Below are 25,064 nucleotides of genomic sequence, written 5' to 3'. Positions count from 1 at the left end.
CAAACATTCACTCCCTCCACCACCAACACACAGTAGCAGCAGTGTACATCATCTACAAGATGCACTACAGGAATTCACCAAGACTCCTTCGACAGCACCTTCCAAACCCATGACCACTACCAGCTAGAAGGACAAGCGTAGCATATAGATGGGAACACCACCACCTGGAAGTTCCCCTCCAAGTCATTCGCCATCCTGACTTGGAATTATAATCACCGTTCCTTCACACAGTCACTGGGTCAAAATCCTGGAACTCCCTTCCTAACAGCACTGTGGGTTTACCTACATCACATGGACTGCAGCTGTTCAAGAAGGTAGCTCACCATCTTCTCAAGGACAACTAGGAATGGGCAATAAATGCTGGCCCAGGCAGTGAAGCCCACATCCCATGAATTAATAAAGAAAGAGCTCAATCAATTTTGCATGAACAGAATTTTTATCATTCGTTCATGGGATGAGGGCGTCACTGGCTAGGCCAGCATTTATTGCCCATCCCTAATTGCCCTTGTTTAGAGGGCATTTAAGAGTCAACCACATAGCTGTGGGTCTGGAGTCACATGCATGCCAGACCAAGTAACCTAAATCAGATGGGTTTTTATGACAATGGACCATGGTTTCATGGTCATCATTAGACTTTTAATTCCAGATTTTTTATTGAATTCAATTCAACCATCTGGGTCCTCAGAGTATTACCCTGGGTCTCTGGATTACCAGTCCAGTGACAATACCACTACCTCCCCTATAACTGCTAAAGGGAACTGGATCCAATTTATTATAGGATGAATCCTAGTCTTAGGATACATTTTATAGTCACCTTAGAACAAGCCCATAAGCTTTTCCATCACTTTTCCTAGTCATACAATATTCATCATTCAAATGGATGATCCCTACTCAAGGACCTGGATAGTTAGTAGCCAAGCCACCAAGATTTGTCCAGTTAAGACTCAAGGACCAGCCTGACAAAGATCAGTAAGAGCACAATGCTCAAGGAGCAAAAACTTCCACAGCCAGTGTAAGACCAGAATAGCCACAATGTACATTTTTCCCTAGGATACAAAGGATGAATAGGAATATTAAAATATATAGAAATTTGTTCCCAGAAATGGGACAGATTCAAGTGCTCTTGCAAAAACACCTTGCACTTCAAGGATGTGTTTTATTTTAGGGTCCTCCATCCCTACATCGACATTATGGAGGGAAAATCACCACGTAGGCAGATTTAAAAGGATTTTGAAATCCAAGGGAAACTGCTGTAATAGTTAGGACTATCAAACTCAAATTCAAACTTGTAGCCCTACTGTTTCTGCTCAAGCAACCTGTAAGCTATACTTTTGATAATTTTTAAGTTGAGCCTCGGAAGTGAAACCAATACATATACATGCTGGTGGTTTGGGCAGACAATGCAGTTGAATTTCAATGCAGAAAAGTGTGAGGTGATTCATTTTGGCAGGAAGAATAAGGAGAGATAGTATAAAATAATGGGAGACACTCAAGGAATAGAAGGACCTCAGTGTATATGCACACAAGTCACATGTTGAGAGAGCAGTTAATAAAACATAGTATCTTAGGCTTTACTAATAGAAACATTGAGTACAAGAGTAAGGAGGTTATGTTGAACTTGTATAAGACACTAGTTAGACCTAGGACATCCTGTTCTAGGCGCCATACTTGAGGAAGGATATGAAGGCATTTGGAGAGACTACAGAGGAGATTCACGAGTATGATTCCAGGGAAGAATTGTAGCTATGGAGGATAGGTGGGAGGTTGGGACTGTTTTCCTTGCAGAAAAGATGGCTGAGAGGAGACTTGATAGAGGTATTCAAGATCCTGAGGGGTATGGACAAGGTAAATGAGAGAAACTGCTCCCACTCAAGGCAGCATCAAGAACTAGAGGGCACAGGTTCAAAATAATTGGCAAAAGGAGTAAAGTGAGGAAATTTTTTTTCACCCAGAGGGTGGCTGGAGTCTGAAACAAACTTCCTGAGAGGGTGGTTTGGGCAGGTTCAATCAAGGGATTCAAAAAGGAATTGGATAGCTATCTGAAAGGAAAGAATGTGCAAGGTTATGAGAATAAGTCATGGGAGTGGAGTAGGTAGGATGCTCTTTCAGAGTCAGTGCAGACTCAATGGGCTGAATGGCCTCCTCCTGCACTGTAAATATTCTGCAAATCAGAATGGCTTCCTTCTGTGCTGCTGTAACCATTCATGACAGTTCTCCGCAAAAGCAATTTAGCTGGTCCCATGCTCCCACCCTTTCCCCATAGCCCTGCAAATTGTGTGTCAGGGCTTATTCAATTCACCTTTGAAAGCTGTAATTGAACAGTTCTCCATCATACATTCAAGCAATGCATTTCAGATCCCAACCATCTGCTGGTTAATTTTTTTTCTTGTTATCTTTGGTTCTTTTGCTGATTATAGTGTTCTCTCCCTGGTTCTCGACTGTTCTGACAACATCAACAGTTTATCTTTCTACTCTGTCTAGAGCCCTCTTCTTTAGAAGCCTTAGATCAAATCTCTTTTTCGCCATATCTTCAAGGAGCAACCTCAGCTTCTCAAAAAATCTACAAAACACACATCCTTAAACCATTCTTTTCTACAGCCTCTCTAAACCTTTATATCTTCCTAAAGTGTCATTCTCAAAGTTAATTGTACCAAATGCTCCAGTTGAGACGGAACCATTTTTTTTTTTTAAAAAAAGGATTCATTATAAGCTCTTTGTTTTTGTACTCTATACCTCTTTTTCAAGCCCAAGATCCCAATAAGGGATCATCTGGGTTTTGAAACTGGCACTACATGTGCATTTCAATAACCAACCCCATAGCGCGAATCATATCCCGATGACCAATGAGCCAGCTGTGAAATGTCAAACTGGAAAACCCCCACATATTAAATTCTATTGATTCACATTGCTGGATGAGTCCTCCACATTTAGCATTAATGTTAACTAAAGAAAATCTCAAGTTTTAAACCCTTTACCATTCACTCCCACTCCAGACTTTAATAAATTCAAAGGGACCATTTCCAAAGGAACAGGTCTTTTGATCAGTACGAGTACAGGCATGATATTACAAACTTTAAAGCTATACTTTTTTAAAAAGTGGGCACCAAGAGCTGTTTAAGATGGCTGTAGCATATCATGTGACTTGGTAGTATGCAGCTCCAGTGTGTCCTGAAATTCAAGCAAATAACTTAACAGATATGAACAATCACAGCCACGTGTGCAATTCACACATCCTCTTTGTTAAGGAAGGACTGTCAAAAGAAAGGACCATGGATAATAGAGACATTGAAGCTGGATGAATACGAAATAGATCTCAACTTTTCATGATAGCTCCTCATCCCAAATACAAAGACCTTGGCTATCTGAAACTCATTGTGAAAAGCCACAACACAGGAATTTTTTATATAACATTTCTACTTTTTTTAGCTCTGAAGGAGTCATATGGGCTCGAAACATTAACTGTTCCTCTCTCCAGATGCTGCCAGACCTGAGTTTTTCTAGCATTTTCTGTTTTTATTTCAGATTTCCAGCATCCACAGTATTTTGCTTTTATCACAGGATTTTTATTGGTCCACCACTACCTTATTTGAAAAAGGTCTTTGGACTTCTCACAGCACACATGGGGAAGGCAACCACGTTTGCTACCTGCTTTTAAAAATATGATGAAAGCGGGTCAAAAACATGAGACTGAAATAATTCAGCTTGTAATTTTATGTTTTTTTTCCTTCATCTGTATCAAGTGTGTGTGTAGGACATTGAGTTTATATCTCTGGGGCAAGTGTGGGCTAATAATCTTTTTTAAAAAATTCACAAAAGCTTGCAGCTGGAAATCATTTAAATTGAGATAAATCACTGCAAGGGTGAGAAAACACACTAACCTCACCTTAAAACACTGATCATGAACAATAAAACAAACTGAGACAGAGTCAATGGAGCAAAGCGTAGACAAAGGAAAGAAACAAGGATAGATGAGAAAAGCTCCATTATCCTCTGACCAGATCAAGTAATTGTCAAGGTCATTCCTGTGACTCAGTAATTGTAGGTCAGAAATACAGGTGTAAATGTACAGTCTCTAAAAAAAAACCAAGGAGCCACTGCAAACTATGTTTTGGACATATCACTACTCTTAAAAACACGTCTCTAGGAACTCCAACAAATCAGACGGGAAAGTCAATACGCATTTGAGAGAAGTTAAATTTTCATACTTCAAGCGTCTAGATTCCCTATTTGGAGAAGGATAATCTCCAAAAATAGCACAGCATCAATGGAATTATTGCAATGTCCCCGTCAGAAACTTTGTTTTTCCAGAAGCCATTATAGAATTGCCCCTGCTCTTAGACAGTATGTATAAAGATTCACCAGCACGGTACAAAAATATTAGAAGCTTCATTGGGAGGAGAAACTCAAGACAAGCTATTTCTACTGTGAGAGAGAAGACTGATATAAAAAGTTTAACAATGTTGGTAAGCAGAAAGAAAACATTATTTCCCTTAGTTAAGTATTCTGTGACTAGGAGTCATGAATTCAAAATGGTGAAGGGAGTTAGGAGAAATTTCTTAAGGTACAAAATTGCTGGAAAGCTTTGATACTGTGAATGGGAGACGCAGAGACCACTGCATATTGTAAGGGAGAAGTAATTAAACGTTTAGATCAAGAGAGGCCTGGAGAGCAGTGCAATGAGATGAATGTTGGACTGCTCAAGCAACCAGTTGGCTCATACACAATTGACTGAAAATTATAATTTTTGTTCAACATTACCCTAGAAACATGATATCTGGTCTCTGACCACCCAAAATAACTACAAACATACAAGTTACAGCCTACATTCATGAAGGACTACGAAAGGAAATACTAACTTTTGAGTTTGGTTTTGTGGATTGAAGCTAATTGCATAATTAGGAAGTTTACTAGTCTAGGTAGACAATTACTCAGAGGACAATTGGGTCAGATTAGCAGAGCAACTTCCTGGCTGGGTCATCTTCTTATAGTGTCCACGGACAGTCTATACATGGCTCAGCCAGAATTGGACACATTTTTGTGCCTTGTTGTTGAATTCGGCAAGATCTGCAACAGTGCAGGGTTCCTTTAGCGATAGGCATTGCAGGAGATGTTGCATAGTCTGTGGCTCAGTTCCACATTCACAAGTTGTCGGGCTGGTTGTATATCCTCATTTGCTTAGTGACACCTTTGAACGACCTACACCAGTCCTAAGTCTGTTAAGGCACTTCCAGGTTGCCCAGTTGCAATTAGCTCCTGGGGGAAGGCTTTCATTCAGTAGAATTTCCATCGCTGGGGGTTGTTCGAGACTGAGGCCATGCAGGCTTCAGATGGGGTTGATTGTAACGGAACAGCACTCTTCATGAAGCTCTTCCTTGACTTTAGGCGGCTGGGTGTAGATGTATGACCATGTAGAGGGTGCATCTCATCTGATGTTTGACGGAGTCGCTCTTTCTTGCTGGCTACCGTTCTTCTTATATCAGTGGGAGCGATACCCGCCAGGATATATAGGCTGTTGGTGTTTGTTGATTTTAAACACCCTGGCTGGGTGTAACCTAGTTACAATTTGTTTTGAGTGGCCTTTAAACAATTGGCAAGTAGAGGTTTTTCAGCAGTATTTTTAATTAGAGAAGGGCCTAAATAGATAAAGTTAAAATAAATAGAAAATAGGCAAGAGAATGAGGAACGGGATAAGGCGGCAAGGAAAATTAGTGCCAAATTTATTTTGAATTGAAAGTTTCCTTTCTGAAAGTAGAGTTATTCCTTTAAGGAGTGGCTTTATTACCTATTTTAGCATCTATTGCAGGGAGGTCGGCGTTTACTTAAATTTTCTGCCTGTCCAAGAGTTATACTTTAAATGTCAAATCTGAAATATGTATTCTTCTATATTGCAAATCTGAAACCAAATTACATTTTGCATACAAGCTATTTTTTTTATAAAATGGGAGGATTTTGTATTTGTAAAGGTGATAAAACCTGGGGCTATGTTATAATTCCCGAGATGGGTTTTTATCTCAACCAAGCAGCATGGCATTTCCTCGCAGAAAGAAGCTAGCCCAGACCACTTATGGACGTGTAAACAGCTGGCTCAACTTTTAAAACATTAGCAAGAGAACGAGGAATAGACTCTCTGCCTGTCTGAACAGTGCGTGGCACGTGATCAGTTACTTTGCAACAGGTCCTCTTGCTATTGCTTAGTACTTGCTAGTCTAACCAGTACTTCAAAACACATGCATTATTAATTCATGGATTGTTACTTGTAGTGTTTTCAAATCTATGTAAAATTAATATATCAGCAGGCATTTAAGCCTTAATCAGTAGTTGAATAGGCAATGTTCAAAGTGACAAAATTCCATTTACCTGTGTAATACAAGCACCAGTGAATGCCACAATCACAGCCACAACATTGACAGTAAGCTGAAACTGGAGAAATTTTGAAATACTGTCATACACATTTCTGCCCCACATAACTGCTTTAACAATGCTCGTGAAGTTATCATCGGTTAGAATAATATCAGAGGCTTCTTTGGCCACATCTGTTCCAGCAATGCCCTAGAAAGGAAGGCAAAACAGATAAAGTAACTTTTGGCATATTGGGGTTACTGGCATTAAGTTGCACATAGAATTCCATGGAATTTTAACTGAGGAAAGATATAAAATCAAGTATTTATACACAGCTAGCTGCAACATTTAGAAATTTAACACAACATTAACATTAGCTAGCAGATAAAAAACAATGCAACATTTAGAAATTCAACACAACATTAACATTAGAACATACCATGGCAAAGCCAACATCAGCTTTCTTCAATGCTGGACCATCATTAGTGCCATCACCAGTGACTGCTACAACCTGTTTTCGTTCTAATACTGTGCTATCAATAATGCCTTGAAATGAAAATACAAGAAGTGAATTTTTTTCAAATATTTTCACTAGTTAGATGCTAAAGTTATTCAGCAATCTTAAGCACAAATATTTCAGTGAAATATGAAATGTTTTAGCTCCTGTTCTTCCCTCACCCACCTGGCCAACACACTCCACATTAAGTTTTGCAAGGTACCTGTATTAGAAATTTTAGAACTTGCAAATCAGCAATAAATTCTTACAAGAAATAGACATTTATTAATAAAGCAGTGAGCCAACAGAGAACAGGCTCAAATTGTGACATTATGCCCACATTTGAGCACTACAATGTGCAGCTGGCTAATGTACCCTTTCAACTTCAGCCTAACCTGAATGTTTCAAAAATGAGCTGCAGTTTTAAGTAAATTAGAAACAATAAACTAATCCCAATTTGTGTAATTATTTACAAACCAAAGCTTCTGTTCTAGCATAAGCCCATCTGGGATAGAGGGGAAGAACAAAGTGGATGTCAGTAATAAAAATGTAAATAAATAATAAAAAAGTGCCTATTAAAAGCAGAATGACAGCAAATCAACATGGAAGTAACAAAATCAGCCATAAAGTCCATGGTTGAAAATGTCAAAAATTGTACTTTTGACAGTTCTACATCTACCCTTATAGGTGTTACTGCTCAATTTTTGTATCTCAGTCTTCTACATCACTACAATCTCTTGAAATATTCTATCCAATATTGCATTAATTTGCACTAGGTGGCAGGCTTGTCCTTAAATTTACAACTAGATTTGTAGCTTCAAAGAATATCACTAGCTTTGTATAGTTAGATTTCTAAATCTAGTTTATTTGTGTGGAAGCTCCATACAGTAAAAGGGTACATAACAATCTGATAACTTTAAAAAAAAACACAAGTGTTTGTCCCCCATTAACTAGGTTAAGAAAAAACTCAAAACTAAGGAACCCATCCTTTGCTGGACTGCTTATTTACTAGGAGCTGCAGTTCTCGCCACTGTTGGGAATGTTTCACTTGACACCAGGCTTCCTTTGTTTTGTGCCTGCTGATTGCCATCATTCTCTGGATTCTTCTCATTTGGAGCCAAACAAGCTTTGGTTTAAACTTGCTTTCTGCAGCTAACATTCATTCTTCAGGGAACTCACCCAGTCATTGAACCGTCTCCTCAAATGCCACCTGATCCCAATATACTAGATTTGCATTACAAACACCAAGGCCAGATGCTCCAGACAGACTCTGCCCTGTCTGCGTGCCAACTTCATCTCACAAGAGGACCTCAGATCACTAGCGACCATGCAGTAATCTGGGCTTCCCAAGTTCTGAAATTCCCTCCTTTCCATCTTTCTGCTCCTTCAAGACACTCCACCTCTAACCAAGCTGGCACCCATCCTAATACCTGCTCCAGCTCTGAAGAGTCTCACAGATTCCAAACGTTAACTCTGTTTCCCGCTCCACAGGTCAGTGTTTTTCCAGCATTTTGTTTTTATTTCAGATTCCCAGCATCCGCAGTATTTTGCTTTTATATTAATACCTCCTCCTTTGACTTAGCAATGATTTTTGACCCATTACACTTCAGTGAAGTGCGGTGGGACATTTTCTAACATCAGGCCCTTTATAAAATTTTTGCTATTGGAGAAATCTCATCGCAATAGAGTACATTTTACAGAGCACATGCTTGTGGAATTGCTGACTGCACAGTCTATCCTAGTTAGAATCTGAATTTTCTCAAGTGCCTGCATATTTCAGAACCAGTGAATGTTTACCTTTTGGAAATTAATCTGTAGGAAAATGATTAAAACTTTTATCACCATTATTTTACCTTTGACTAAAGTGTGCTTATCAGTGGGTGAAGATCTTGCAAGGACACGGAGCCTGGGCCAGATCTTGTCTATACGTTCTTGCTCAATCTGAAAGGATTAAATATTTGTCATTTCAGTGTTCAATACCAAAGTAAGAATCCATTCTGCTGCTTTCAGTTTAAAATGTTAACGTACCTCGCCTTTTGCATTGCGAATGCGTTTGTTGAATTGTTTACCCTCCAAGCACAGAAAGTCATCACCAGCCTGCAAGATGCCACATTTTGTGGCAATGGCACGGGCTGTGTTGATGTTGTCACCAGTGACCATACGCACGGTGATACCAGAACGCTGGCATTTCTTAATGGCATCTGGAACCTGCAGAAGGAGCAAACAATTTCACCATGTTAGATCACCATAGTTTCACTGTGGAGTATAACTGCAACGTTATTCACCTGTTATTCAAGTGAAATATGCTTGCCGCTCCTTGAATATGAACTTCCAATTTACTATCAGTTTAACTCAGTAGTAGCTCAAATCTCATTCCAATGATAGGATAATCCTGCCCATCAGTGTGCCCATCAATGCTGCATTGGTCAAAGAATCAGAATAGTACAGCAGGTCATTCAGATAAACGAGTCTGTGCTACTCTTTCAAAGAGCAATCCAGTTAACTCGCTCCTGTTATGTCCCAATATCCCTGCAATTTTTTGCTTTCAAGCATTTATCAAACTCTATTATTGAATTGCTAGTCTGTTATAGTAGTCCAATAAATATTCTAATTTACTTTGCTACTATTGAATCTGTATCCACCAGCAGTGCATTCCAAATCCCAAATGCTTGTTCCGTTAAAAAAGGTTTTGTTGCCTCCGGTTCTTTTGCCTATCACCTTAAATCTGTACCTTCTCATTATCAACTATTTGACCATTAAAAACAATTTATCTTTACACTTTCAATCTTAAATCTCATCAAATCTCTTAGCCTTCTGTACTCTAAGGAAAGTTACCATCTTTCAGGTTTGATATTAAACTAACACCCCACCCATCTGTGGGTGCAGACAAGATAATCCCATGGCACTATTCAAAGAGAAGGGAAGTTGACCTGGCTACCTTGTATCCCACAAAAACCAAAACACTTTTTAAGCAGGTTATTGATGTTTATGTGGCCTTGCTGTGCAAGACCACTTCAAAATAATTGGCTATGAAACATCTGATGTCTCTAGAATGTGAAAGGTACAACGTAAGTGCAAACTCTTTGCCAGTCTACTGAATGTATGCATCTTCACACAGCACAGAAATGGTTAAGTGTTTTAAAAAAATCTGTATCCAAATGCGGTTACATAATTGTGTTTATACTGAAGGAATGGTTTAACAGCCCACCCCATAGTACATTAGGTTAAAAGTAATCTACCACTGAATATTCCTATGATTATCAGTGACTACATTCGCTATTGTTTTGGCATATCAGAACTCTGCAACTATTGAAGAAAACCTGAAACACATTACTGCTTGAGAACCTTGTAGGTAAAGATCATAAAATGTGACAGCCTCCACACTTTGTTACAGCCAATGAACTAGTGACAAGAACCATTTAACTTAATTTCACTTTGCTCATTCCCCATACTGCTTAATATTCCTTTTCCTAGCAGATAGTTCCCTATTAAAAGTACACTTTAGAGAGATGTCTGCCAGGGCTCAGTTGGTAGCTTTTCTGCTTCCAAGTCAGAAGGTCATAGGTTCAAATCCCATTCCAAGTACACTCCTGTGCATTACTGAGGGAATGCTGCATTGTTGGAACTGCTGTCTTTTGGATGGGATGCTTAGTAGATTTGTTCTCAGATGAAAGATCCGATCGAACTATTTTGAACAGATCTCCATGGTGCGCTGGCTAATGTTTACTCACTCAACCAATATCAATAAAACAGATAATCTGGCCATTATCACATTGGTGTTTGTGGGACCTACCTGTGGGCAAATTGGTTGTTCTGTTTTGTACATTACAACAGTAATGCATTTAAAAGTACTCAATTGGCTGCAAGTGCTTTGGGACATCCTGAGGTTATGAAAGGCAATATATAAATGCAAGTTCTTTATTTCACTCAGGAAGTGCAGCCTAAGATCTTTAACAATGATTTTGTTTTCTGTGCCTTAGTCAAATCAAAGATGCAGTTTCCCCTCCTGTTTCTTTGATAAGATATCTCCACATTAAAGCCCCTCTGCTTCTGTTCCATTTAAAATCTTACTAGTTAAGGACTATTCTTTTCAAACTCAGACTCTTGTGGAATGCACTTGTTTTTAATTTATTCATGGGATGTGAGCATTGCTAGCTAGACCAGCCATCTACTGCCCATCCCTAATTGCCCTTGAGGTGGTGTTGGTGAGCTGCCTTCTTGAACCACTGCAGAAACCGGAGAAACCTCCTTTTACCCATAATTACTGCTCGTGTTCTCCAAACTGTCTAGTCTTGTGGTCAAACTATTCCCCCACTGTTTTTTTTAAAAAAACATCAGCATTCCCCATGATGAATGTAGTATCAGAATAGCCTTATGAAATGAACAGAGAATGCTGAAAATGCTGAGTCTGGCAGCATCTGTGGAGAGAGAAAAACAGTTAACAGAACAGAAGGTCTGATGAAAGTTCAGAGCTGAGAAGTTAACTGTTTTTCTCCACAGATGCTGCCAGACTTGCTGATTGCTTCTAGCATTTTGTTTTTATTTCAGATTTCCAGCATCTATGGCATTTTGCTTTTGTAGCAGCTGTTATTACTGGCTTAGTAATGAATGCAGTGAACACAAATTCAAACCCTACATGCTGGATTGAGAATTTGAACTGTTACAAGAATGTAAAAAAAGTGTTATTTGGGTATACAATTTTCCAAAATTCATATCAAAGATCACATGAATCCTGAAGGCAAGAGTGATCAAGAAGCTAATTCAAAGGAAGTTTGTGCAAGAGTATAAACTAATGTTGTTTTAATTTACATAAATTGCTAAGATTGTACAAAAATTTATGGATGTTTGAGGATTTAGCCATGCAAAAGTTGAAATTTAACAATCGGTCATTGGGAACTAACACACCATGCTCAAAAATACAACTCAAATATACAAATGAATAAAACAGAATTAGCAGAGGACTTTGAGTAAATAGTAGACACACACTGAATGCCCAGTGTGGTGAAGTGATTCATCTCATGATAATGCTAGTCACCAGGATAGCAGAAAACAGGTTCACAGAAATGTTCATACTTGGCACCCCAACCACAAACATTCACTCCCTCCACCACCAATACACCATGGCAACAGTGTGCACCATCTACAAGATGCACTGTAGAAACTTACCAAGGCTCCTAAGACAGCACCTTCCAGACCCAGGAAGGACAAGGGCAGCAGGCATCCTCCAAGCCACTTACCATCCTGACTTCGAAATACATCGCCATTCCTTCACTGTCGCTGGGTCAAAATCCTGCAACTCCCTCCCTAACAGACTGTGGGTGTACCTACACCATATGCACTGCAGCAGTTCACCACCACCTTCTCAAGGACAATTAGGGATGGGCAATAAATGCTGGACCAGCCAGCAACACCCACATCCCATGAATGAACAAAAAAAAGCTTGACAAAGCCAAGTTTCATTTCCAGCTTTGGTCATGCCACAAATGTATACATCCCCCAAAATAGGTAGAGAAAGACTGATTCCGAGCATGGGGTGGAATTTGCTGCACCAATGATTTAGGATGACTAAACAAGCTGAAAATTAGACAACAGTTGTAGATGGAATTAGTTCATGCAACAGGTGCAGGGAATTTCCCAGCTATAAAAAAATGTGAATAGGATAAGCTTACCACTTGGTTCAGCAGCTGTCACTAGGAAGTTTACTAGCCTGATGACATTGCTGGGCAAGTGGTTCTGTTGGCTTTATTTTTTTTTGGTAGTGTGTTATACAAAATAATTATATTTTGGGATGTCTTGAATTTAGGGTAAGATGGAAGAATGTTCTGAGTTCTGTTGACAAGGCTGCGTGGCTTGGTTGTTAAAGGGGGGCCCAGTGTGTTTTACTGGGAAGAATGTCTACATGCGAATATGCTGCACTGTGACCTGAGTTGTGCTGACGGTAGAATAGAGTGCCTACTTAAGGTACACTGTAAAGTATAACCATGGGAGAGAGATTTTCAGTCATTTTAAATGTGGGAATCTTTTCTGTAGTTTAGAGTACAAGTTGCCTACTGAAAGTGGTTAGTCAATGCCACTTTTAGTTTGTTACAGTAAAAGTCTCTAAACTTGAACTTGATCCTTTCAGTTGCTCACTGGAAATTTTTATAAAGTTATTGGTCTCTTATAGGGATTGTAACAGCTGTTACTTGGCAAATTGATAATGTCTTTGACTTGTGATCTACGGCGCTATCGTTTAAGGACTGAATTTAAGAAAATTGTTTTAATTTAACAATTGTGCATTTAACAGAACTGTGCCTGAAAGTAGCTGTTTTAATGTTGCTTTAATATAGCTTTAGCACTGCCTCCTCCATTCCCTTGTAAATAAAACCTAACATTTTCTCCTCTCCAATTTCAGTATTTTTAAAATAATTAAAAATATAAATTTGAAGGACAGCAGCATTGCTGAAATGATTGTTACAATTAAATCTTAGTCTTTGATGTTCAGGATATAGACCCTCCCCCGTTTTGCTGCCCAAGAATGAAAAGTATGTCCTTACCTTCCACTTCAAAATAAATCAAATTGATACAGCTACAAGGCCCAGATCAAATTACTTGTTCAGACATTCACACAGTTCCAGTGCTCAAAAGCAGTTATAGGCATTCATGTTCAAACCCTGCATTCCAAAACATTATGATCCAGCAAGCACACTGCATAAAACCAGCTGGTAGGGAAATGTACACCTTCTCTTCATTGGGAGAGATCAGGATTGCATGATCAGACTAGCTGGCTGATTATGAAAAACACTGCTGCAGGCTTCATTGACTGGATGGCCCATTTCTATGCTGCAACATTCTGATTATTGGATTAGAGGCAGAAAATAAATTTTTAAAACTACACGGAGTTGAAAGTTGTGTTCTTACGCAGAAAGAATGTCCAGAAAATATACCACGAGGTGTCACAACATGCCAATACCCTGCCTAAGGAAAAAATAATCTTAAACTTTAGTCTAGAAATAAGCCTTTAAAAGGAAGACTCAAAATAGGTGAAGTTTTAAATATTATAGATGAGCTAATCCCAAATTATTACCTCAGTCAGGCAAAATAACACCAATATGACTCAGCAAATTTGGGGTTTCTTGATCTATATGGATGAGAGATGAAGATTTTACTTTGATCATTAGAATAACCATCCACCTTAACATCTTTTTGTTCAGGAGCTCAACTTGTGCACTGTCCAATAATACCTGCTCAATTCAATTTCAGGAACCCTGTAAATCGGAAGCAATAGACTGCAGCTGGCGGCTGTTATTATGCCAAATTTTAACAAAATTATTCCATTTTTTGATGGATTGGTGAAACCAGGACTGACAAGAGTGTTGCTGTAAGCAGAGGACAGATACACAATTTCCTTGATTCCTGCAGTCCTCAACATTTGGATTTGTATTAACATTTTGCTTTGGCTTAAATGGGCAAGCTCTTTGGCCTATCTTAGTACATCCATCCAGAAACACCTGAAAGCATTTCTCCTTTGTCATCATGATTCCAAGTGCCTCCACTATTCCAGAGCTACATTCTGGGTATGATTCATTGAGAACTCCCTGACACCAGTCCTAATATTTGACTGCTTAAGCTTGTACACTCTTGTTTTGCAATCAATTTAATCTGAAGTCATTTCAGATTTAACTTCTCTGTACTATTGTGTATAGCTCTGAAGATCCTGTTACATGGTTAAAATGACCAATTTCCAGTATTTCCTGATAGTTCACTCCTCTGATGTTAGGGATCAACCTCATCACCTGTGAATTACCTCCAGGGTGACATCTGATCAAAGTACTCGAGGTGAAGCACAAGCTGTGGGCTGTGCACAGGCTGTACCTCAGCTTCCCAGGTCTTAAACTCAGTTTTGAAAAACCTCTCCCACCCCACTCCACTTTTAAATGCTGACTCAAACTTACTTCTTTGATCAAGTGTGTAGTCACTTGTCCTTATGTGTCATACTTTGGTTCAATGTCAAATTTCGTCTGATTACACTAAGGATGCAATATGTCCACGTTTCAGGTCAATTACTTTCAGGACTACTGACCTGAAACACAAACTGTTTCTCTCTCCAAATATGCTTCCTGACCTGAGTATTTCCAGCATTTCCTGTTTATCCTCAAACTTGGACCTGTCCGACCTGGTGATACAGATCAGCATGCTATTTACTTAATCCGCTGCTCTATAGTGACTGGCCATGCAATGCTAACAACCCATCTGCTATTCAATACATGGTCATGTGTTGCAATATGTAACACTTTATTCTTGTCTTGAGAATTTCATCCCACACAGTTGTGTCCACAAGAGTATTTAGTTTATGTTGGCAGCCTCAGAACAAACTCAACACTCATCCCTCTCCCGTAAATCCAGTTTGTTTGCAAATTTGATCAAGCTGCATGCAGTTTCAGAATCCATGTTTTAGATGCACAATGATTATGACTTTTCACCTTTTACATTTGGGAGGCATCATTCCCAGAATTTTCAAATGCTGTTGATGTTTCTTAACCTTGTTTGTCAAAGAACTCAATTAGAAAAGACAATTCCAAGTCTGAGGTTTGCTCAAAAACTCAGCCAATGCCCAAACTGCTGTTGAAAAATAAAACTTTTGGTAACGATAGCTTGGCTATCTCAAACATGTTTGTCTGCACTTTACCCAATTACACATTGGGCCAGATGAGAAAGGAGTTGCATTTGAAAAAAAAAAGTGTTCTCTGCCGCCTCCTCCCCCTAAGCATGTTGTTTGCAGATTTACTGTATATAAAGCCTAACTGAAACAACGCCAACACGTTGAATAAAGCAAGAAAGCTGTACAAATTTAAATTTGTAGGAATCTGATAAAGCTGAGGACATTGTAATTGCTTAATTTATTCTTCTCAGCAATTCTGGTGGCTGTCCAGAGGACAAAGTCAAAGCAGAGAACAGCCTGACTTACAAATTTCAGGTTTAACTATGCTTACTCACCCCAGAAGGCAAAGAGACCTGAATTCCTGGGTGAGACACAAGCACTGCAGGTGGGAAAGGGGATTAGAAGTGTCACATTTTTGCATCCACCAAGGTCGTATTCTACATTTTAGGGTGAAAGGGTGATCCATATGTTTCTCAGGGTAATGCTTACATGGTTTGGGCAAGGAAGTCAACACTGCCAGAATAACATCCTGAGCAATGTTGTAACAGATCTTCTGCTGGACTGGTATTGAATCACTCCACATAATAGGAAGCAATGACTAAACAAAAGAACTTGTAACATCCCAGCTTCAGTGAAAACTTATGCACCAGAGCTAGCAGACAAATTCCTGTGCAATTGCAACATTGGCATCCACCTGACTGGAAAATTACCCAGGAATATCCCATCCAAAAAAAGCAAGACAAATGTAACATTGGTATTTACCACCCTACTGGATTTTCTTCAGTTGAGGGACAGAAGGGGTCCTTAAAAGTGCCATAAAGCTACACCTACTCATCAAGAAACTGTGGACTCAACTTCAAATCTCATCAGTCTTGATCAATACCATAGACACAGACAGGCAATACTAGCCTCTCTCAACAAAGCAGTATTTCACAAATGCCACTGTAACCAAGCAAAATTGGTATCAGTGGGAAAAACCTGCTTCTGGCTGAAAGTATAGCCAACACCCAAAAAGGGGTGGTTAAAAAAGAGCAATCATCGCAGCCCCACAGCATCACTGCAGAATTTCTCTTATTCTAACATATCCTTGGCCCAACCATTTTCATATGGAGCAACTCAAAACAATTCCCCATACCTTCCAAAATTTAAAATCATAGTCTGACAAATACACAAATTTCCATGGTTAATGAATTACCAATATATTGGAGTACTTGCTTAGTGCCAAATGCCTTGTCTGAAGGTTTACAGCTGGGGAATAAATGCAATTTAAATCTGCAGTCACTTTATTCTGCTCTAAACAAAAATGGATATGCTTCCAAATGCAACATTAGTCTCCACAGTAACAAAATAAACTACAAACACTATCAGTATTCTAAATTTGAGGGAGCATAGTGGTAATGTCACCAGTCTAGTAATCCAGAAGCCCAGGCAAATCCTCTGGAGACAGGTTCAAACCCCACCACAGCAGTTGGTGGAATTCAAATGCAGTTAATTAATAAATTTGGAATTGAAAGCTAGCCTCAGTAATGGAGACCATGAAACTACTGATTTTTGTAAAAACCCATCTGGTTCACTAACGTCCTTTTTTGAAGGACATCTGTTGTCCTTGTCCAGCCTACACATGACTCCGACCCACACAATGTGGTTGACTCTTAACTGCCCTCCGAAATGGCCTGGCAAGCCATTCACTTCAAGGGCAATTAGGGATGGGCAAATGCCCAATTCCCATGAATGACTAAAAATGCTTCATAATCAAGTGAAATGTGAAAAGTAGATCAGATTTAAGCAAATTTATGAATTTAGACGACCATACAATTGCTCACTTGCTATTCATGGTCTGGGAGCATGTTTACCAGGGTTAAGGTCTCTGGTTCTAGATGAAGACTTGTTTCACATTGACATTCAAATTCCAAGACAAACTATTTTGACATCAAGTGAAGAATTGGCACAATGCAGGCTGAGGGTTGTCCTATTTCTTTAAGTCGTGAGTGAGCATACTGAACAATATTAAAGCTCATCCCTTGGTTGGAGGAGAACCTTTCCAAAGAGAGGCTTAGCTGACGACAAGCACACTGTACAAAGTGAGGTGGAGCCTGGTTTGAAACATTTTTATCTCATAACACTAAGCAGAAAATTTAGAACCATAGAGATTTCCATTTCAGAAAGAAACCATTTGGACCATGTATCAGCTTCTTCCTCGTACAATCTAAAACTAACCTCATTCCCTCTTTCCAGGCCTCTATCTTTCACTGCTTCAAGAATTTACTACCTTTAGCCAGAACTGAATAATGAACTCCATCTCAAATCACCCCCATTGGCAAAGCAATCTATGCTTTAACAGCAGACTTAAAAATGCTCTCTGCCTTATTGAGGATTTAAAGTCAATGAAGCCTTGTAGTATTCCTAGCTGGAGAAGTTGTGGGAATTTGTAATAATCATCCAAGGCACACACCATTACTATTTCCAGGATATTGTGGCACAAGTGACTCAGCCCATTACTTATTCCACAACAAAAGTTCCTGAGACCCTCCGCATGAACCTTGCCAAAATGGTGACAACTCCACAATCAGTTTCAATCCCATTTAAAAATCAATAGTTATGTACAATTTGCTGGATTAATGTTATTTTAATTGCTACTGCCATTTAGACAAAACAGTCCTGGTGACAAAACAGCCTGATTTATTGCTCCAGGATCAATTACTCTTCAATGACCTTTGTATTAAGCTTTAACCATTTATTTAGCTAATGCAAGAATAATCTTGCACACACACTGGCTATAAAGTTTCCTGTTAAACAGAGTTAAATTTTTGAAAGCCATTCAATGCTCGTTTTAATTCAGTGATCTGTGGTCCCATAGTGATTGACAGTGTTAAAGTGGAGTATCAATCCAAATAATAGAGCTTCTTTCAAGTACATTGACATTCCAACACACTGTTAGCGTGTTCCACATTCAACCCTCCTTGAGATCATCCAAAATTCTGCTACCTCTGTCCTAACTCTCACCAAGTCCTATTCATCCGTCACTTCTGTGCTTGCTGACCTAATTCTCATTTTCAAATCCATCCATCCCTCCAGAGCTTGGCCTCTGGAGTATCCCTAATTCTCATTGCTCCACTGTTGGTGGCCGAGTGTTCATTTACCAGGGCCCTCAGCTCTGGAATATCTCCCTAAACCTTTCCACTCCTTTAAAGTGCTCTTTAAAGACTACCTCTGACAAGCTTTAGATCACGTTAGATTACTATCTCATGTAGCTCTGCATCAAATTGTTAGATAATGCTCTGAAGTGCCTTGATGCATCTTTTAACGTGTAAAAGTTGTAAATTGTTGTTATTAAAGGGATAGTGCAAATATATTTTGTTCAGCAAATAAATGTAAAATAAATCTAATAGAGATTCAACTATCAGACCGTGTATCTGTAGCTGCTGACTTTAAAGCAAAAAATATTCAAGAAATAATTACTTTCTATAGATCCTGAATTGACATTTCCCCTACAAAACAGGGCATGTGCTTCAAAAATAATTTGTCCACTAACCATCTGAAAACGATTACAATTTAGAAGCCTTCAGTTAGTTCAGGCACCTACAGTCATACAGGCTGCCTGTGAGATATCCAGGAACAGTTTTAGAAATCAAAATAATCCAGCTAACATGTGGTAAATTCTCAGAACTAAAATTCCATATTTGTTATGGAATGTTATAAATTAGCCCTCTAATGTATAACATAGCATACATGCGGCCATTTTGTTGCAGCACAATTACAAGACTATAAGTTGAGGTTTTGTTTTGATGTTTTGATAACAAATTGGAAAGCGGAAAAGCAAGCTGAGCCATTGAAAATTGATAAGACAATACAGCCAAAATATATATGTTTGTTACATAGGCAAGCTGGCTGCCAAATGTACGTACTAAGAGGCTATCCTTCCAAAATTAATTAGCTATAAAGTGCTTTATGACATCCCAAGACATGAAAAGCCAGGAGTTCTTTTACACATTCTCAGTTCATAATAAAGACAAAAAGTCATGATTATGTTTCACTGTGCTCGCTATCAGCTTATTACAAATATTTAGCAACTGCACCCAATGTATCAATGTTTCATGTGATGCACACAACAGTTACAGCACTTCGCTTGATGTCTGCTTCTCTTGCTGGTTTCAAGTTGAACACAAGACAAACAGACCACGATTTTAAGTCCAATCAGAGCCATCAAGTCATATTGCAACCAGATATTTTTCTTAAATTTTATTCAGATGAGCTGACAAACTAGGATAAATTGAAACTGTTTATAGCTTTCATTTCATTCACTCAGGTCAAACTAAAAATCCAAAGGCAAAAACAATAGATGGTGAAAAAAAATCCAATTCGAGAATTTTCTAGTTCCTTCTTCGAAGTTCAACTTATTAGAAAGAAAAATACATAAGGGTCCCAATAAGAGAAAACGTTGGGGACATGTCAATCAATGGACATTTGAATCTGAAGGCAAACTCAGTCACAGACTTTCAGAATTAACTACGGACACTATGTAAAAATCATCGTTCTATAATGAATGTATGAGATATATCCTTAACGTAGGATAAAGTCTCAAAACACTCGGCAGGACCTCCATGCCACCTCTGCAATGTTATTAAATGCATATAATTACTGTTTACTTACCTCTGGTCTCACAGGATCTTCAATACCGACTACAGCTATACAGGTGAGGTCAGAAAGTACATCATTTTCATTATCCCAATCCACATCAGAATTAACTTCAAATTCTCTGAAGGCTAAGCAGATGGTACGCAGTCCCTCAGAGGCCATTGGTTCTATTACTTTCTTTACTAAATCATCACGGTCTCTAATCTTCAAATCTTTGATCTCTCCCTTTGCGTTTAAAATTTTGGAGCACCTGGAGAGAGAGTGTGTTTACATCTTATGACAGCTTTTCCTTTAAAACTTAAAAGCTTTTAAACAGAACCAACTGGGAGATGCACAACAGGATTTGATACACACGTGTATTAGCTATAAGTTTACATATTGAAGGACTGAAAAACCTGTTAACAGTTTAAATACATCACACAGATGGCATTTTATAAACTGGGACTTGTTCAGATTTCTCCTTGTGCTCATGTGGAGTTGGAGGATACATTTAAAAATTACCAGAGCATGTACAAATACTTTGTCATCTGTAGAACTGCTCAAATATAAACTCTGCCAGTAACTTGCTTGGATTTTGTAACCAATATATTTTCCTTTCTGTGGACATTGTTTCGCTTGTGGTTCAAATTTGCCTCTTTCCCTCCCCCTGACACATTCTTCCTACCTCCTCTCACTTGTGTCTCCAATATTTCTTCCCAAATGTAATATCTAATTACAGCTAGATGGCAGGCAACCTATACTAGTTTGGAACAGTGGGAAAGGGCAAGAGCAGATGCAGCAATTAGAGCTGTTGCCATTTGGCAATCTGGAGAGAAGGCAGGGGCAATGGAGGGGGAGGAAGAGGCTGTGGCTGGGAGAAAACCAAAAGAACGTAGAATTTATGAGTTTGGGGATCTAGTCCTATGGCCTGTGGATGAACTGGGAGTTAGATGATCTAAAGTGAGAGCAATAAAATGGGCTCAGGTAAGGTACATGAGCTGGGATGTGAAAATATTGGATTGAGATGCAGTTGAAAGGAGACAGCAGTCATGCTGGGGACCATGGAGACCTCCAACACTGCTCATCTATGTCTAGCTCTTGAACCCAGGAACATTCTATATTACACTGCAATGAACTGAAGTTCCAAGAAGGGATATACTACTGTGGATGTCAATTATGAACAGCTGAAGTTTAAATGATTTTTCTTAAACCCGCAGTAGCTCAACATCCCCAGAGTTATTTTCTTTGAAGCTTCAATAGAAAGGGCAAGCTGAAGTTTAATGAGATGTGCTTGCAGAACACCATGCTATTGGCTCCAAAGAACAGCCATTTCAGTTTGCAAAACATCTTCAAGGTAATGTGCAATGATTTTCCTATTTAGATGGCAGTTAATCTGTGATAATGAACTTGAGAATTTCAGGGTGAGGAATAAAGATGAATTTTTAAAAGATCCTGAGGCAGTTAAAGTACATGATGGCCAATGACTGCATGAGGCAGACAGTCAAAGTAATATATAAAACAGAATAAGTTTGTTTCACTGTAAAAACATTTTAAATGCAGAAATTTAGGATGATTGCCCAGGAAATGCTGAAAGTATACAGCATGTAATTATGAAGTTGGGTTACTTGCAAAGTCTCAAGTACTTAGACCACAAGTGTAATGTGTGCCTCTTAAACTTGTGCTTGGTATGTTATAAATTACAGCAAATATTGAAATGGAGATGGGTAGTAGTACTCAACGCAACCAACGAGCTTAGTTTTTAGTTCTGTATTCAACGAATGTCATACTGAAAAAGTCCAAGTAACCCTGTGTTTTAATAAAAACCTTAGCCTTAAGGGAATCTTTCAGATCTTCTATAGGTTTCAAAGCTATTCTTCAAATTAGCTTCTCAGGGCCAAATCAGGTTCAACAATGAAAACAATCTCCTGCTCCAAGTCTAGGGGAAGCCCTGGTGCAAGGGCCAAATCTCTGGTTGGAAGGTCAACTAGAGAATGTACCTTCTCCCTCTGGGTCATGGGTCAGTTCCCTGTTCAAGTCCCCTCCAAAAAGCCACCATGAATATCATGTACATACATTTTATATATACTTGTTATAATATACTTACTTTTTAAGAATAATCTCAGAGGCGCCCTTACTGAACATTTGAAAACTATCATTAGGGTTCTTCAAGACTGTGCTCATAGATTTCCGTGCAGAGTTGAAGGTGTAGACCTTGAATAGTTTCTCTTCTGGAATTTCATTCCGAATTGCCTGGTAGTCTCTTTTCAAAGCCAATACAAATCCCAACAAGGCACATTCTGTCTTATTGCCAACATGACGCGGCAAGCCACCTTCTTTCTCAGGAGGCTGTGAAGTTAGATCAGTTAACACATTTTAGGTATTCAATCTTACAGAATTTGATCCAAATCAAGTTTAAAAAAATGTATTTTTAATCATTTAAGTATACAGCTATTAAGTGTTGCAACAGAAACAATTAAAATAGGATTCAAAGCCATCAGTACAGAATGCTGTTTAAATTGCTAGCAAGTCATTCAAGGTTTGCTCTGCGAATAGGGCATTTGAATTTTCAAGCGAATTACAGTACTGCTTTGTAATGTGCTCAACTAACATTCTCTCTAGTTCCAACTGTGATACAATTTAAAACCAAGCATAAAAACCTCAATTTAGTACTATGCAACATGGGACATGCAATGTATTATGCAAACAAAAGCCTTTATAACCCATTATTACTGAATAATTGGTAAGAATCCCAACATACCAGTATCTTCGTAGTGTAAGCAGAGTTTACAGCTATCCCAGCAATAAGTTTGTCCAAAACATTTTCAGGAAAAGATTCTGGATCTGGAATCATCTTGTAGTGCTGGCCAGCTAAATATGCTTGAACCACTGTCATTCTGTTCATTGTGAGTGTACCAGTTTTGTCCGAACATATAGCTGTCGCATTCCCCATTGTTTCACAGGCATCCAGATGTCTGACCAAATTGTTATCTTTCATCATTTTCTGTATTTGGAAAGATTTGTGGTCATTAATTATCAATGTTCAAGAATGTGTGTCATTTGATACATAAGCTAGTGCTAGATTTTGACAGAATAATTTTAAAAGTAATTTACACTAACTATACTGGGATTCTAATCCATTTTCCTCATTCACTAATGGGAAAGAAAATTGCAGATGATTTTAAGCCCACCCAAACTGAATGTTCTGACACAAGATGCAATTAGATTTGAATGGCAGGAAGAAAAAGTTTTTCACATTCCAAAATAAAGTGCTGATTGTATGGTTTACGGAACCCAGGGAGTGGCCAGAGTACAAATGTGAATTGCATTCCAGGAAATGGAAACGTGGGTTTTTAAAAGCAGGTTGGGAAGGGCAGAATATCGGATCTGATCACAATACAATGAGACCTTAATAGTGGCAAATGCATGTTGAAGTTAGATTAGAACACAAATTGGACTTGGCTGCTATACACTGTTGGTCAACTAGTTAGTCATCCCTGGTGTAGAATCACTCAAGGCTTACATTATGACTACCGAAAAGCAGCTGCTGCATGTGGAATATACAAACAAATAAGAATCACGACATTAAGGACAGGGAGTGTTTTTGCTTCTAACCCGAACCCCATCATGGCAACCAAGTTCAACCAAGGAAATGCTGCCCCTCAGGCAAATAACAATATCTGATCCAAAAGAATCAGCAAGTCTTTAGAACTACAGATATGAGTGCCAAGTCCAGTCAGCCAGAGTGTGCTTTCCCTTGCTTCACAAACTGTTTAATGTGCCTGAGGGGAACAAAACCCTTTTCTCCAACTCAGTACTATTTAGGTTTCCACAAGTCACTACTTATTCATTCTAACTATACCCAATACGGTAGGGTACATCACATCCAAAAACATCCAAATACCGAAATGCAATTGGCCCCAGAAGTTTTGGATAACAGATACACAACCTGTATGAGGGCTAAGATTTCAGTTATATGTTTCTGTTATAGCTTACCTTTACTGAATAAGCCAAAGAGATTGTAACTGCAAGCGGAAGGCCCTCTGGTACTGCCACAACCAAGACAGTAACACCAACGATGAAAAACTTAACTAAATACTGAATGTAAATTGGAGTACACTCAGTCAGCCAAGGGCGTTGCTGGACCCAAAATGTATTAATCACAAAATACAGAACAAGAATGATAACTGTAACAGCAGACATCACCAATCCTATGAAAGAAGAGCAGATCAATAGCATTACAATATATAAATTGAAAACATGGTCATAAATTTAGTTTTTTTTAAAAAAAATTCATTTACAGGATGTGGGCTTCGCTGGCTGGGCCAGCATTTATTGCCCATCCCTAGTTGCCCTTGAGAAGGTGATGGCGAGCTGCCTTCTTGAGCTGCTGCAATCCACTACCTTTCATAGGTTCTTGAATTATCTGTAAAATGGTCACTCAGGTACTAGACAATAGCTCAAACTTGATTAATTTTTGACCAATCACCAATTAATATAATTACCTACAAGTAGTAGTATTCCAGCACAGCTTATAAAGGGTATTTAATATTTTGGTAAAAATGAGACATGCATAGTCTTAGCAGGTGTATAACAACTGCAACACTTCAACAGACATTTCCAAATGCTTCAGAATATGGCCATGCTGAAGAGGTCCTGAGTGCGATTGCAAAGCTGAAAAATTTGCTGTTCTAGTAGATCAGAGTAAAGTTTGCAAACAGCTACAGGGTAAGCTGGCCCATCCATCTTTATTACAGAATTGGAATACTACAGGCTGCATACCAACAATAAGCTGCTCCATTCTTCACACAGTGGTTGGGTGGAGTGGGGCAGTGTTGGTGGTGTTAATGCCTCAAGTGTCAAGCTAGATCTAAAGAATTATGAAGCTGGTCAGAGTCTTGGCAGCCTTAGTCAGTGCATGCAGAGTTGAACAATTAGTTCCCAGGTCGACACAAGACCATGGCTTGGAAACAAAAT

The 25,064-nt window shown here is 38.8% G+C and overlaps 1 protein-coding gene across 1 annotated transcript in view; it reads right to left on the bottom strand.

Moving 5' to 3' along the window:
- The window catches only part of LOC144696459 (plasma membrane calcium-transporting ATPase 1-like), a 108,211-nt gene that overhangs the window by 15,589 nt on the left and 67,558 nt on the right, over positions 1-25,064 (bottom strand). The window contains exons 9-16 of the mRNA XM_078567767.1: positions 24,084-24,298; positions 22,849-23,091; positions 22,195-22,436; positions 20,127-20,361; positions 8,864-9,043; positions 8,689-8,776; positions 6,779-6,885; positions 6,358-6,549 (exon numbers count right to left, since the gene is read on the bottom strand). Coding sequence (XP_078423893.1) covers positions 6,358-6,549; positions 6,779-6,885; positions 8,689-8,776; positions 8,864-9,043; positions 20,127-20,361; positions 22,195-22,436; positions 22,849-23,091; positions 24,084-24,298 — 1,502 coding nt within the window. The remainder of the gene's footprint in view (positions 1-6,357; positions 6,550-6,778; positions 6,886-8,688; positions 8,777-8,863; positions 9,044-20,126; positions 20,362-22,194; positions 22,437-22,848; positions 23,092-24,083; positions 24,299-25,064) is intronic.

This window comes from Cetorhinus maximus, chromosome 22 (genome assembly GCF_964194155.1).
Source record: "Cetorhinus maximus chromosome 22, sCetMax3.hap1.1, whole genome shotgun sequence".
NCBI lineage: Eukaryota > Metazoa > Chordata > Chondrichthyes > Lamniformes > Cetorhinidae > Cetorhinus > Cetorhinus maximus.
This window is presented reverse-complemented; position numbering and strand designations above follow the sequence as displayed.